The following is a 14,786-nucleotide window of genomic DNA, read 5'->3' on the forward strand; positions in this document are numbered from 1 at the left end:
TGGCGTGAATAAGACTGAAGGGGCTGAAGTGCTTGGGTCATTTGTTCACGCTGAACACACTCAGGTTCATAGCTCAGCCTCTTCCCGCTAGCGTACGGCACAACAAACACTCATCCAAAACACTGGGGTGAGGGAACGTGAGGGAAGGAAGGAGGGGGTGAACATTAAAAGCCTAGCGATAATTGGAAGTATGTGAAAAATGACGTGTCACTTTGGTCAATAAAGAGCAAAGGTCACTGCAAGCAGGAGCCCAAACTCGGCACAAAATGTGCTCATTAAGGCATCCAATCAGAGTGTGGTGAGCAACCGGGCCATTAGTCATTGGCCATCTGACCGACTAGGCCAGGCCGGCCTCTTTCTTATTGCTCTCCTTCTCTGCGGAGGGAGAAAACCGGCGCTGGTATATAAATCGTTGCTCAGTCATCTGGAACATAATGTGGTCCTTTCTGCTCTCATCCTGCTTTGCCTGCTGGCTGTGCAGCCCTCAAACTGCTGCCTTGACATCCTTTTCAATAATAAATGAAGTTGCTTTTTGCCTACAGTTTGTTTGAAACCCTCCTCCACCCTTCCACCCGGCACCTCCCACACTGGTTCTCATTGGCTAAACCACAGAACTAGCCAATCACAGTGTCACAGTGTCAGTCACAGTGTCAAACAGTAGATGACTCTGTTTACAGTTGAACTGAAGTTGGCTTTTGTTAGCTTTTATTCCACAGAGAGAGAGAGATCCTACCAAGAAGATACCCAAGAGATGCTTTTTTTGTTGCTGAGAATATTTAATTTCTCTTTGAAAGTTCCAGAATCTTCATCTGGAATATAACAGAATGCATAAAGCTCCATCAGCGTAAAAGCTCTTTTGTTAGACTGTCATCACCAGTGGTTTCTTCAGACACCCTGTCCAGATGGGCCCAAAGGAAGGTTTATTAATGCAGTCTTATCACAACCAGCTGATGGACCTACGCCACATGACCAGCCAGCAGTGGCCTAAACATCTGCTTTAACTCTCTCCATACACATGCTTGGACACATCTGCATAGTCAGTGACATTTCCATAGAAGCATACTTTATACACCGCTCTCTATAATACTTGCTTCAATCAAGAATTATGCTACTAATCGTTGTCCCGTGTTTTCTACTCAACTGTGCTAGTTTCAGTCCTATGTCGCTTTGTGCTCTATATTCCCTGCCCTTTGATCAATTTAATTGATAATTAACAGCCTGACTGTATTTATCCCTTCATATGCATCATAGGGCCTCTCAGATCCTTACCTTGTTCGCTGCTGTTGTCACCGCTGTGCGATGTGTGTCCTCCACTGGATGGTCCTGGTGTTCCTCCGGAGCGTGTAGAAGCTGTATCGTCATGGTCTCTGTTCCATGAAGTCTGTGCGGAAAGGAAGAGAGAGACAGAGAGGGAATAAAGCACACAATCAGGCATCAGATCACAGAGAAACACACACAGGCTACAGTCCCATGCTACAAAGACAGCTGGCTTTATCAGATGTTCCTCATTTCATTGTTTCATCCTCTTTCAAGGCCCTACAACCTCACACCACAATTCAGTCAGCACAGTTTACAAGAACGATTGAAGCAAACCCTGTCATTGAGCATTCTAATGACGCCACACGATCGCTGGCTTCCTCAGACACGTTTCTCATTTCACTCTAAAGAACACACTAGACTGCAAGTAAAAAAAAAACCCACTGCATTACCAGTGACAGGACATCCATAGTCCAGGAACGAAATAAAGATATATAAAACAAATAAAAACAAAGAAAGACGAATTAGCAATAGCAGCTAAAACGCACATGCCTGTCCATTCTCATGCACTAGCCAACTTGAGATCTCTGAATACAACAAGAGCCAGTCAGTCACCACTCTTATATTCCAGAGCGAGGGAGGGTATAAGTGTGTGCGTGTGTGTCGGTTCGCCGGCCTAGCGAATCAAAATGAAATCAAATAAGAGCCATTCTCCTTCAAGTTGGGAAGAGGAGGAAGAAAAAAACACAGAGAAATCCTATTGACAATTAAGCTTAGGTGTATAATAGAGAGAAAGTGTCAGCTGTTGGGCGGATGGTATGTGGCAAATGGAGCAGACATGGGGATAAAGAGAAGTGGACGGAACAATGGCGAGCCGGGGCCTGCACACACTCAGCCCCATGCAGGGTCTACTTGTACTATAGAACAAAACAGATGTTGCCTCTTATCACTGGATGCCTCCACAAAAGTAACATTAACTAAAGGAACGAAAATATGAGATGAAGGCCGCAGCATCTTTTCTGAAGTAAAAAAAGAGATGAGAACTCTCAACAGAAAGAAATTTGCGTTTGTAAATGCAGGGTTGAAGATGCAAAGCGATGAATGCTTACGATGTGCCAAATGCTGTTAAAATACTGTATTCTTGCTGAAAACGCAATCTAAATATTACATAAGCAGATGTGTAGAACTTTGGGAATTAATTGCTTTCCATTTCTGTGGAAATCTATCAAGGGTTTCGCTCCACAGATGCATAAACATGAACGTGAAAAAAAGTTCCATTATTGTCTTAAAAAATTAACAAATATATAGAGAATATTCTCTCTTACTCTTTTATTTATGCAGTGCTCTTTGTATTAAAACCACGCAAAATATCTCTAGGCCAAAAAAAACAATAATAATAATGTAAAATTCTCAAACAAAAAAAAATACAAATTTAAATCCTAAATTCTGAAACAATCGAAATTGCATTTTATAGGCTTGCCACAAGTCTCCTAAACTTAAGGCATAATAGTGCCAGCCACTCCAGATATTTTTTTTTTTTTTTTCAATATCTAGGGGAAAAAATGGTGTATTCTGCAGCATACCAAAAGTATGCCGTAAGAGGTAATCTAGAACACATGCCCAGGGAGCAAACAGTTAAAACTGAAATTGCCAGTTTCTACAACCCTTTGTAAAAGAAAGAGAGAGAGAAAAAAAATGGAGGGAACTTGTTTATTCAGAGCTTTGTGGAAAAGAATGGTACAGCACCCTGGAGACCGAGAACCCCAGAGCCTCCACACGTAAAAGGATGTTTTTTACGCACAACAAATCCCACTTGAAAATATAATTAGAACGAGAAAATAGCAAACTATTGCATTAACTGTAATTGAACAAAAGAGCAGCGGGGCTTGTGGGAGGCTGCCGCTCGGCCCCATGGGAATGGGGGAGGGTCTCGGCCGAGGGTGAGTGACATCTCCAGGGTGCACTCCAGTCTATTTATAACTGCCCCAACAATCTTGTCCACCACAGATCTAACAGCTAATTAATAAAAAAAAAAAAAAAGGCCAAAAAACGCAGAGCAGTCCACCAGCAAGCAGACACCCGGAGGAAACCGCACAGGCGCATAAGCGAAGGAGTAAATATGTGGGCCAAAATGAACAGCGGGTGGAGGCGGTGTGGATGCAGATGGTTACGGGAGAGATGAGTGCCGTGGTGGAGAGAATGCCGTCCTGCTGCACACAACAACACACTTGATATATTCACTGTCCCTCTAATGAGCTAGCTAGGATTTATTCAGTCGTGGTTTTTTTTTTTTTTTTTTTTTAGGTTTCGTCCCCTCCCCCTCCACATGTTTTCTCTTCCCTTGCTCCTTTTCTCTCTCCCTCCTCATGTCCTTCTCTCTCAAGTGCAGGATGTAGATTAATTCAACGCTTAATTGTTTAGTAAATTCAATTTTCCACATTCTATTCTGCATAGCTTTAGCTAAAGTTCTTAAATCTGCAGCGCGTAGCCCAGGGAGCAGCGTTTGTCATCTGTGCCTTTCTTTTCCTTTTTTTTTTTCATTACCATTTTCTTCCTCCACCACTTAATTCGCCATGAAAAGATTTTCCTTGCTGGAAATTCTGATTCTGCTATGATCGGTGAGGCATTCCAATTCATTGCATTTTCATTGTGTTGGGTCTTAGATGGAAGCTCTCTTTCTCTGCACATTATACACGCACTCATGCAAAGAATATTGGGCTTCCAATTCATTTATAATAATAAAGAAAAATGTTTCAGGTTACTGTAGACTTCACAGGGGAAAGAAAACTCATAAACAGTATATGTTTACAATTTCATGCCACAGCGACTGCTCTCTCTCACTCCTTTTTTTTTTTTTTTTTACGGAGACCCACCAGTGTCACATTGTACTATTTTTGGTTCTGGCTTCATCTAGATAGCACAACAAAATGGACTGAGAGAGAGAGAGAGAGACACACACACACACACACGGCGAGAGAGAGAGAGTTTTTATATGCCTCATCAAACAAGATTAGCAAGGACACTTGAACAAGCTCACTAAAATACTCAAGCTCTGCTGGGAAATACTTGGGAAGCACAAGATTCACACATGAACTTTGCCCAGTGGATTGCGACCAAAAACTAAATCTGTTCAGGACACTTGTTTATTTGTTTACTCTGGCTTGTTGATAAGGCAGAGATCCTCAATGTTGATAACAGACCACGTGGCTGTTGGTTCAACTTCTGTGCAAAAAAAAAAAAATAAAAACATTAAGGCTTCTTAAATGAATGGATGTGGTAATGGCATGCACAGAAACAAAAAAAGGGAGGGTGAACGCTGGAGCGGTCCAATCCCCCAAACACCTCCTTTAACAAATCTTACAAAGCAAAATGGAGCAAAATTGGGGAGGGGGGAATAATTGCTGAAGAAAAAAAAAATCTGCTTGGATTTGGTCTACAGAGAAAGCGAAATCTCTTAAAATGGCCTGTGGGTGAGATCTCGTTTAAAAACCAGTAGAGTCACCCTTAACGGCAATGTAGGATAATCACACATCTCCTTTAATTACGATAGCTTTCACATCACTGGCTTAAAAACAATTTGTAGCGTTATCCTCGAGCTTCATTTCTTAAAAACCAAACGCTGACCGTTCTCTCGTTTGAAATAAACTTCTTTGCAATTCCGTATTTTTTAAACTATAGAAAATGCAGCATTTTGGGGGGGGGAAAGTTACTCGCTTATGAGTGTGTGTACGAATATAGCTATTATTTCACGCCTCTTTAAAAACAGCAGTTTAACTGTAATGCCTGTTTTCAATTGAACCGATCGAAGGAACTGCAATTTGTGAAAAAGCGCCATTCTTGAAAGGGTAAAATGGTCAGACGTTTGCTCTTTATATCACTTGTTGAATCGCTGACGGCAGCCAACAGTTGTCAAGATAAAGAACGAGGGATCTCGCCTTCTCGTTACTTCAACAAAGACTGTGATTATAGCACAGTAATAATTTCAACGTCGCTATCAAAAGAAGCAAATAATCTGCACTTGAAAAAGACAATACTTTCTGGTCCGCAACAAGAAAAACGAAAGCCCGTGAAACAGTACTTAACTAACTTCGACCATGTATTCTCAATCACAAAAAGCTGAATGCATTACAAAAAAAAAACACGTGCAAAATAATATCTTATATCGCAAATTATTAAGCACAACTCCTGGGTGGCCTCCACACGAATACATAAGTAACGTAGCTGGCTCTGTAATGACACCCTTTAGTTTTTAAATCTGAACAAAACAGAAAGGAAACTGCAAACAGAGAAACTATTCAGCATTTCAATTATTTCAACCCCTCTTTAGGCTGCATGGAATAATCTAAAGAGCCCTCGAGTACTGAAGTCTTAAGCACTGCGGAGGTTTTCATGGCGTTGAGTTCATTAGCAAATGGCAGTGCCTCTCTGCAATTAAAGACAACTGTGCAAACGCTGCAGCCCATGGAAATGCATTCAGACTCTTTACTTTGCCTTCAGTGAGCGTCAGCACGGAGCAAATACGTCATAAACAAGTTACCATGAGCCGGCCAATCGGAAAACAAATTAGCCCGCTTTGCACTGGGGCACAAGGAGGCAATAAACATGCCGAAACAAAAGATAAAGTCATTACTCTGACGACATTTATCGCATTTGTTGGTAAACTTGGCATCAAACTCTGTCATCCGTGATTAATTCTACTTAACTATTTCTGTAATACAGCACTTTTTGTTTCAAAACAACATCATAAAAGTGAAAATAAGTTTTTAAGATAACTTTTTTTTTGTCTTCTTGATAATAAACGCATAAAAAGTGTTAAAACCTGGGGAACTCTACTTTGTATTACTTATTAATTTTAATACTTGTAGTTAATTTAGAATCTCGGTTGATTTAATGTTTTATGACAAAAGGTCCTCGTCAGTTCTGTTGTCGTTACTGTCACACAAATGATTTTAGTTTATTTATCTATTTATTTACATTGTGAGTGAAAATGTGACCACGTGTTTTTACCAGTCACTGTTTCAATTTCACGTTTAACTTTCTCCAGAAAACACATTGTGCAAATCTACACTGATCGAGATTATGCTCTCGTAAGTGTTCCGGTCTAAAGCATAGTTTCAAACATAATGAAAATAATACATTTGCGCACTTTACAGTAGCCCGGCTGTTGTTTACTCAGTGCTGGCTTCGTGAAATTATATTTAGTTATTTCGTCTAATTGATCATTTATTCATAGTGCGGCGTGGTAATTGCTTAATAGCTGGTAGCTGTCAAACAACCAGAAACCTCGACGAGGCTCTCCAGAACGGAGACCGCAGCGAAGGGGTTAACTAACTGCTAACTAGTCCCTCCGCTCGTATGGCACCTGAGGCTCATATGGCCGCGCGTTTATCAGCGCAGTACGAGGAAAACAACGTGATCCAAACTGGCTGGGCCGCATTCACCAGAGAGAGGGAGAGAGAGAGAGAGAGAGAGAGAGAGAGAGAGAGAGAGAGAGAGAGAGAGAGAGAGAGAGAGAGAGAGAGAGAGAGAGAGAGAGAGAGAGAGAGAGAGAGAGAGAGAGAGAGAGAGAGAGAGAGAGAGAGAGACTGACTTTTTCACCCCTGAGCTCTGCCCCTCTTTCTCTTCACTCGATACTTGCAAAACAATGCTAAGCTGGAGTTGAGACATTATTGATACGATGCTTCGCCGCTCGGAGGACGAAAACACAGCACAGCGCCGGACCACGGAGTTTAATAAATTCTATGTATATTTCTGATTTTCTTATGCCGCAGTATTCCTGCTGGAATAAATTGGCCTTTGAATAAATGAACCGCCTCTCTCCCTCTTGTTAACATTGTTGAGAATTTGCACAAAGGAGATTTTTTTTTTTTTTTTTTTTTTTTTTTTTCCAGTCCAATTCAACTTTATGCCCGAGGGCATATATTAAAAATACATATGGAACGAGATAATGCATGAGCGACGCAAATTCGTTAGGGATGTCACCGCCTGGCGAGTTCAGAAACGCAGCCATAAAAAAAATGAGATGTAAAATACATATAGGACCCAGAGTCAAACTTTAACTCTGGAGCTGTTAACCAAAAACCGCCCGTTCGCGTCTAGTCATCTTCAACTTATTTTTAAATATACTTTTATTTAATTTTTTTTTTTTTTTTTTTAAAGCTCTCTTCACAGCTCGTCCGATTTTAAACGAGTTTAAATTTAACCATCTGAATTTTGAGGATTCATAATAAAACAAGAACTTCTGAAAAGTTGGACAGCTGACTTTGGGGAATCGGACTTTCATGAAGATGTAAATACTTAACACGAAGCCCTAATATTTAGGTTTTACGCGTCAGGGAAAGAAAAAAAAATATGGGACATGTCTTCATCTTAAAGTCAATTAAAGATCTGTATTCGTGGCCTCCAGCAAAGCATAAATTGCTCTTATCAAGTTATATACCTACGTACCCAGGGGTCTCCACACAAGCCTAATTTATTTTTTATCGCTTATATTCGCCTCTGCTCAATAATTCATTCATTCGAAAATTATGACACGTGCTCTCTGATGGAGTTTTGTTAAAAGAGTTATAAACGCAATTGACGTTGTGCTGTTTAGCGCTTCCTTTGAATTGCCTGCACAGATCAGCTCATTAACATAATCATTAATACGGCCGAGAAAAGACTAAAGCAGCCAAATGTGGTTTTATTGGAGTCCCTGTTTGGTAATGAACGGGACGGGGTTTTCTCTCCCTGATATAAAAACCGGTGGCCATTGGAAAGCTACAAACCGGTCAATCCTTTTATTCGATCACTCAGCCATACGGAAGATGACGGATTTAAATTATTTAACCTAATCGCTTCATTACTTTTCACGCTGGCGAATCTGCTAATCCCTTTAATGCGACCACTTAATTTTTTTTTTTTTTTAAATTGTCTCTGGCGAATCTTACGCCGTTACGTTTAAAATAGATGCGCGGGTATCACGCAAGCGTGTCCGGGACGAAGTTGGGTTGAGAGTTAAACAACGTCGAAGAATCCACAAGTATGAGCAGACGCGTATTAAAAGGCACAGACGAACATAATTTCGCACGTTTACCTATAAACACGAAATACTGTAAGGAACAGTGGGCTGCTAGTCAAACACGACCGCGCTTGCTAATGCTATTCAAGAGGCTGAGAGGAGAACGCTGCGCGTGAGCGTTGCACGCACTCGTCTGAGGAAAAACACTGACAAGGCAACTAATGAAGCGTGAACAACAGCAGAAAACCAAAGCACCAAATCTCTAAATGCCTACCACAGATATGTCTCCATTTGATTCTTAATAGCGCCACAGATAGCCCGACCGTTCGGTTTGATTAAAAAAAAAAAAAAAAAAAAAAAAAAAAAAGGCGGGCGAGTGAAAAGAAGAGGGAAAGGACTAAATTAAAATCGACAAGAAACAGGTCAAGTTTATGGCAATGCTTTCACGAGCTAATCTCCTCGGGTCAGTTCCGGGATCAAACCGTAATGAAGCAATAATGGGCCACATTATTCCGAATTTTTCAATCCGATGGAATTTAAAAGCCTTAATCGTATGCAAATAGCGGCGAGGCAGAGAAAGTGACCCAAAAAAGACGAGCTGAATGGCCGGGAAAGAAATGGACTCCCGCACGTACCTGATCAAGGGGCCCCGATGATCTCGTGATTTCTTCGCTGTCCGATTTTGATCCTCCTTCTCTGTCGTCTATGACCAAGTCGATGGGCATCTTTCCCTTCAAACAGCTGATGTACCGATGACAGAAATTGTCGCAAAGTTCATGTACCTATAGATGCAGGGAGAGAGAGAGGGGGGGGGGATCACAAAGGGTCATCACAGCGAACTGACAAGTGCATCCAGAACTCCTATTGACATGGAAAACCTCTCCCAACGGCCTCCACTGATAGCTATCAGACGCATCCAGAATGTGAAATAACTTTACTCCCTCTCAAAATAGAGATATCGCCGAAAATTGACAGTGACAAGACGACTCACGGGCTACACCGTATTCAACACCCGTGTTAAATTCATCTGCTCCCGGGGTTGTGGCCATTAGAGAGATGACCTGCTTGACTGACATTTAAGGTAAACTGTTTAATTTCGTCTAGTTATTTCATTACCGCCTCTTTACAAGGGAATAATATGGCGGGTGGCGTTCTGCGGCGAGGGGAGAGTTCTTCATTAATGGCTGAACGCTCAAAACTATCGCCTCTCGTCGCGTTATCTCAACGCGCTTAACCCCAGAGGCTCATGCAAATATATCTGGAGATTTGGAGCCGGTGGTTATTATGTGTATTCGATACTGTAAAACTACATGGTTTGGCGATAAATCACTCGATAGGCCCCGCTTTGGACGTGGAAACATCTGTTGATAAAATTCCTCCAAAGCGTACGGCTGATAACAGATAAGCGCGCGAAACGTGCCTTCGACGTGGTCCACCGTATTCGGGGAGAACGATGGTCGGTATTAACAAAAAAAACGCTTTGGGATAACGTTAGGTGGCATTGAACATTGAAATTACTGCTATGAAATATCTGTGGCCGTGGTAGCAGGTTGCATTGTAATTAAACTCGGAGGAGAAATAGGCAGCGTGATTGATTTTGACACTAATTACAACAGACCAGGAAAAATACATTTATGCAGATGAGGCCCGTAGGTTCGGAGAGAGAGGACCGGCCGATCGGGGGAAACTTTGATTACCTTTTCGAGCTCCAAAAGATGAAACCGTAAAACTTGAATGGCTTGTATCATCTGGGGAAAAATGACAATGAAGGGGGGAAAAAAAAAGTTACATTTAAATGTGACGAAATAAACGATTGCAAAACTAATTAAGAGATTTATGACATTTTGGATGCTTTCTGACTTGAGATCACTTTCTAGACAAAGCACGGCAATTAAGTCAAATTGTACTTCATTTATGAATAAATTATCACTTTAATCCGCGTTTTAATGAGAGGGACGCGCGTCCTCCGCCGACGTAAAGCGTTAATGCTGGATAAACAATTTGCATAAATAATGCAACTCTTACAAAACAAATAAAATATATAAATATAGGCTACGCCCATAGCAATTAGCAATGCCAGCAATAAATCAGACGAGAACAATTTCTGAATATTCGATAAAAGTTACGAATTACAATTACAAAATAACTTTTGCACTCACCAAATTATCCAGCTCGGGATTTGATGAAAAAAGCGGCTTTTCTGCTCGAATCTGAGACGATATGCATGCAAATCATTTAAAATCGTGAGAAAGAACAAAAACATCCCTTAAAATAAATAAATACACCAACCAAGTGGTATTAATTACCACGTGTGTTTTTTTTTTTTTTAATTAATCTTACAGAGAATATGCCAACGCACCAACTGCGCATTAAAATATGCAAAAACTTTTTTTGCGCCATAAAACAGTTTCTGACCTGTTTTGCAAACACTGCTATATCCTCATTGAAAGACTCTGATGAACACACGTCGCCCCCGGCCACACCGGGCTCTCGAGGTGTGCAAGTGGCTAATTCACATTTCTCAAAAATCAGTGCTAGAAGTGGGAACAGAGGGTGTCTGAAAAAAAACACACACACACACACACACACACACACACAGAGGTCAGTGCGGGGAAAGCTCTGGATTAGCACATGACTTTTTATAAGAGTTTACAACTCCTCGGTGTTTAAACGGTCTCTGCTGAAAGCGTTTAAACCGTCTAATTTGCGTTTGAGAGACGCATGTTTAATTAATTCGAGCAAAAGTACGCGCGTAACACCGCGCCGCGACAACGTGGATATGTTTACGCGCGCGTTTTTGGCGATTGCTGTGTCCGTCGCTTATATTATAACGAGCTTGTTGCTTGTGTTTGGTGCTGCGTCGGGTCGCACGCAACTCGGATTATTATCGAAGACAGCAGTCGATATAAACAGCGGGCTCACGGGGTCACAGCATCTAAGAAACGCTCGCGTTGAGTCCAGGCCAAGCGCGCGATTTAACCGTGCCCTATATCTCGTGTAAACGTTTAGGGACGTAGCTAATTCATAATGAATGAGAGTAAGTCGTACGGGGTGTTCTGCGTATAAACCGCTGCTTTAAACGACAGGAAGACATATATACAGCGCTGGGACGAGAACCCGAGCAGCTCTCGCACGCCGGGCGCGTTTGGAGAGGAAGTCCGCGCGTCCAGATATGTTTGCGCATTTTGCAATCTACGTGGAAAACACGCTTTAAGGTTCTGCGAGAGCGTCCACTGTGATTTTCTGCGGGAACCGCTCCGCGCAGCCGTCCCAAAAACGCCTTTTACGCGTCAAGCGAAAACTAGGCCCGAAGTTTAAACGATGAAAAAAAAACAAAAAAACACGCGCAGTCAATTCACTTTTTAACAATTTAGAAGTTTAAAACTGCGTATCAGTAAGATCAACGAATTTATATTTAAAAAAAAAAAGTTTTCACCAAAAGTAAGCCAAAACGAAGAAAGGCAAAACGCGAAACTTTTAGAATAAAAGTAACTTTTGAGAGCATTAAACATTCATGGCGCCTTAAGCTCTTAGTTATTAGCTCCAGAAACTGTTACGGGTCAAATAATGCGTTAGTGGCAAAGTCGATCATAAAGAATACGGCTATCCACACGTACCCGTAAATGGCGTCTTTATCTCTTTTTAGAGCGTCGTTGACGGATGAGCCCATGCTGGGCGGCATGGCGTTGGTGTGGGCCGTGTGTGGGTACTGGTGGGAGTGGAGCTGGGGCCCGTGGTTCAGGTGAACAGCCTGCATGGATCTGGCGGCGTGCGGGTCCCCGTACATCGTGCTCGGGATCCCTACTCCGTCCATCCCGTAGTGGGGTATATCTTCGTACTGCACACACACACGAAGGGCGACATTCCCATGTATACACGATACATACATAACAAAACACACGCTAAAATAAAATAGAAATCCGGTACACTCGGACCAAAAAAAATAATAAAAAATAATAAGTAGCCTTTTGCTTTTACGAAATAAAAAAACACCCTGTTCTGGTATTACAAAGTAATTAACTGTGCGTGCGGACTCTCTCGTGGTTCTTAAACTAAATGCAAAAATTGTTAAAACTCTCGTGTGCCTTTTTAAAGAGTGAAATAATACAGAATACAGCGTCGGGCACATCGATACGGAGTACTGGGCTGCAGCTTTATTGAGATGAGCACAAAAATATCACACGACCGAGCAGTGGTGTGTTGTGTCACTTTTACGTGCGTTTTTATTTTGCGCGAATGCCGCTGAAGTAATAAGCAATGTCATTCGCATGTGAATTATACACACTATTATTCAATATCAACACAAGCAGCACTTTTTAGGACTCGTCCTATTAAACGCAGATTTTTACATTGCTCAACAGTTCAGCGAAACATTATATTAGCTTGCTTAAAATGACCCATCAGCGACATTTGACAATTTATCGTAATTATTACACGTTTTACGATATCGTGGGGAAAGTGGCGACGATGGGAGCATGGCACGTTTGTGAAGTGAATCTATGGAGGTGCAGGAGAGACAGCGGGGTGCTGCTGTGCTTCCACCATCAAAAGCAAAAGGTCGGAGAGGTTGAGACGAAATCTACTCCGTGGTTGTTTACGTTTGATTGCAAACGCAAAGAAAAAAAAAAGTGGCCATGCCGTAAATGTCAGCATGGCGACTTAAAGCGCACGGCTAGCTTTCACCGTAAATAAGACTTATTTTGTATATATATATATATATATATATATATATATATATATATATATATATATATATATATATATATATATATATATATATATGAACAATAGCTGAGTTGAATTTGATGAACTCTGTTAATATTCCCGGGCGGTGTATTATCATAACATAACTTTCAGTCACTATAGCTGAACTGTTCCAATAGTTTTAAAGTTTTTTTGAATCATTTGTCTTCGTGGAGAAATGAAAGAAGCGTTGCATTTAGTACTATGGCTTCAAAAATTAGGAATGGCTCCCCGTCAAACGTAATTAGAGAGTATTCTGTTTAAAAAACGGCTCCGGTGTCTCAGAACTCTACGCGGAGACGCTCGCGCGGAGTTGAAGCATGCGAGAAAACTGGTAGGCAAAAGAAGAGAAAGTTTGACTGCGAGTCTGACTGTCACCGGCCACGTTTCAGTATTTCCAACTGCATTCAACAACACGGAGTCGAAGAAACTTTTCGGGATACGTACCCTCTGCGCCATCGCCCTCCACGCTCCCTCGGCTTCCTTTAATCAAAAATATATCTCCTACGAGGCCAGGGTGAATAGGAAATAAGCACGCAAATTCCAAACGTGGGATATGTTTTTCCCCCTCAAAAAAAAAAATCCAACTGCCTCTTTCGAGCGAGCGATGAAGCCAGTCCTTCACCGCAAGTTCAGCCAGGCGCGTTCGGCGAATAGGTCCCCTTCGCTCTCTTTCCCGTTGGACGGCGACAAGGATCGAGCGAAATCTTCTTTTCCGAAGCGGTGCGAAAATAGTCCCTCGAACAAAACTAGCGCATCTCGTGGCTTTTTGCCACTCCGGCTGTCAATCAATCAAACGCGAGCTTGTCAAAGTGCTGAATGAATGATGATCCTCCGCGCGCTTCCACTGGTTAGCACCCCTAACGAGAATACTACTCAAATGCACAAAAATGAAGCTCTCTCTCGTTTCTTTGATCACTCTCGGCTCCTGAGTTGATTTTTTATGCAATAGCTTCTAAATGAGATCAAGAGGAGGTGGGCTGATAATTCTGGCTTAGTTTTTCTTAAAGGAGCCACGATCGATGCTGCGAGCTGCCTTTCCCCGTTTGTGTACAATGAGTGTGTGTTGAACGCGGCTCGGCAGCTGAATCTGGACCAGACTGCTGAAACCCGGAAGTAGTGGTGGCCATAACAGGTCGCGTCTTGCACAATGCGATGGGCCACATCAAGTTCCAACCAAAGCAGGGGGGTGAGACGTGTGGGACGCAGAAGAGCGCGGACCACCGCTGCCGCGAAACGAGCTCTAAAAACACGCAGAGACCGCGCCGCGCTTTAGCTTGCGCCGCGTTCTTTACATGCGTGCCGAGACACGCAACGTCGATGTACCAGCAACGCTTTAAACGTACGGAACGCGGTCTCTTTTTTGGCACCGGTCGCACACCGTTTACGATCACTTCTGATCAGGGTATCCAAACGGGAGAGCGCTATTTACACTAGTCGAGAAACTTGGAAACCACGTTCTAGCGCGCGTAATCAAGTTTTTACGCGGGGGGCCTGGGGAAATCAACAGCACTGGTTACACGAAATGTTGTTTTTACCACATGCCGGTGTACTTTACGTTTCGCGCAAACATCATTATTCAGAAACGGCGTATGCTGCGCTTCGGCGGTGCTGCGTGCGCTCTCAGCCAAAACACCCCCGCCGTTCGCGAATGGGCTCATCCACTTACTGTAGGATCTAAGGAGTTTGGTGCAGTGTCCAATGAAAGCGTGCTACAGTGAATCAAGTCGTCTATTGGTTCAAAGAATGATCAATCATTAATTTATCGGTCGATATGCTTCCATAA

At 42.3% G+C, this 14,786-nt stretch overlaps 1 protein-coding gene across 2 annotated transcripts in view; it reads right to left on the reverse strand.

Moving 5' to 3' along the window:
- The window catches only part of meis1b (Meis homeobox 1 b), a 60,378-nt gene extending 46,269 nt beyond the window's left edge, over positions 1-14,109 (reverse strand). For both annotated transcript variants that reach the window (XM_043231871.1, XM_043231872.1), the window contains exons 1-7: positions 13,448-14,109; positions 11,875-12,095; positions 10,673-10,814; positions 10,417-10,467; positions 9,955-10,005; positions 8,893-9,039; positions 1,270-1,381 (exon numbers count right to left, since the gene is read on the reverse strand). In XM_043231871.1, coding sequence (XP_043087806.1) covers positions 1,270-1,381; positions 8,893-9,039; positions 9,955-10,005; positions 10,417-10,467; positions 10,673-10,814; positions 11,875-12,095; positions 13,448-13,459 — 736 coding nt within the window. In that variant the 5' untranslated portion in view covers positions 13,460-14,109. The remainder of the gene's footprint in view (positions 1-1,269; positions 1,382-8,892; positions 9,040-9,954; positions 10,006-10,416; positions 10,468-10,672; positions 10,815-11,874; positions 12,096-13,447) is intronic.
- Between the last annotated feature and the right edge of the window lie 677 nt (positions 14,110-14,786).

The sequence above is a fragment of the Puntigrus tetrazona genome, unplaced genomic scaffold (genome assembly GCF_018831695.1).
Source record: "Puntigrus tetrazona isolate hp1 unplaced genomic scaffold, ASM1883169v1 S000000469, whole genome shotgun sequence".
NCBI lineage: Eukaryota > Metazoa > Chordata > Actinopteri > Cypriniformes > Cyprinidae > Puntigrus > Puntigrus tetrazona.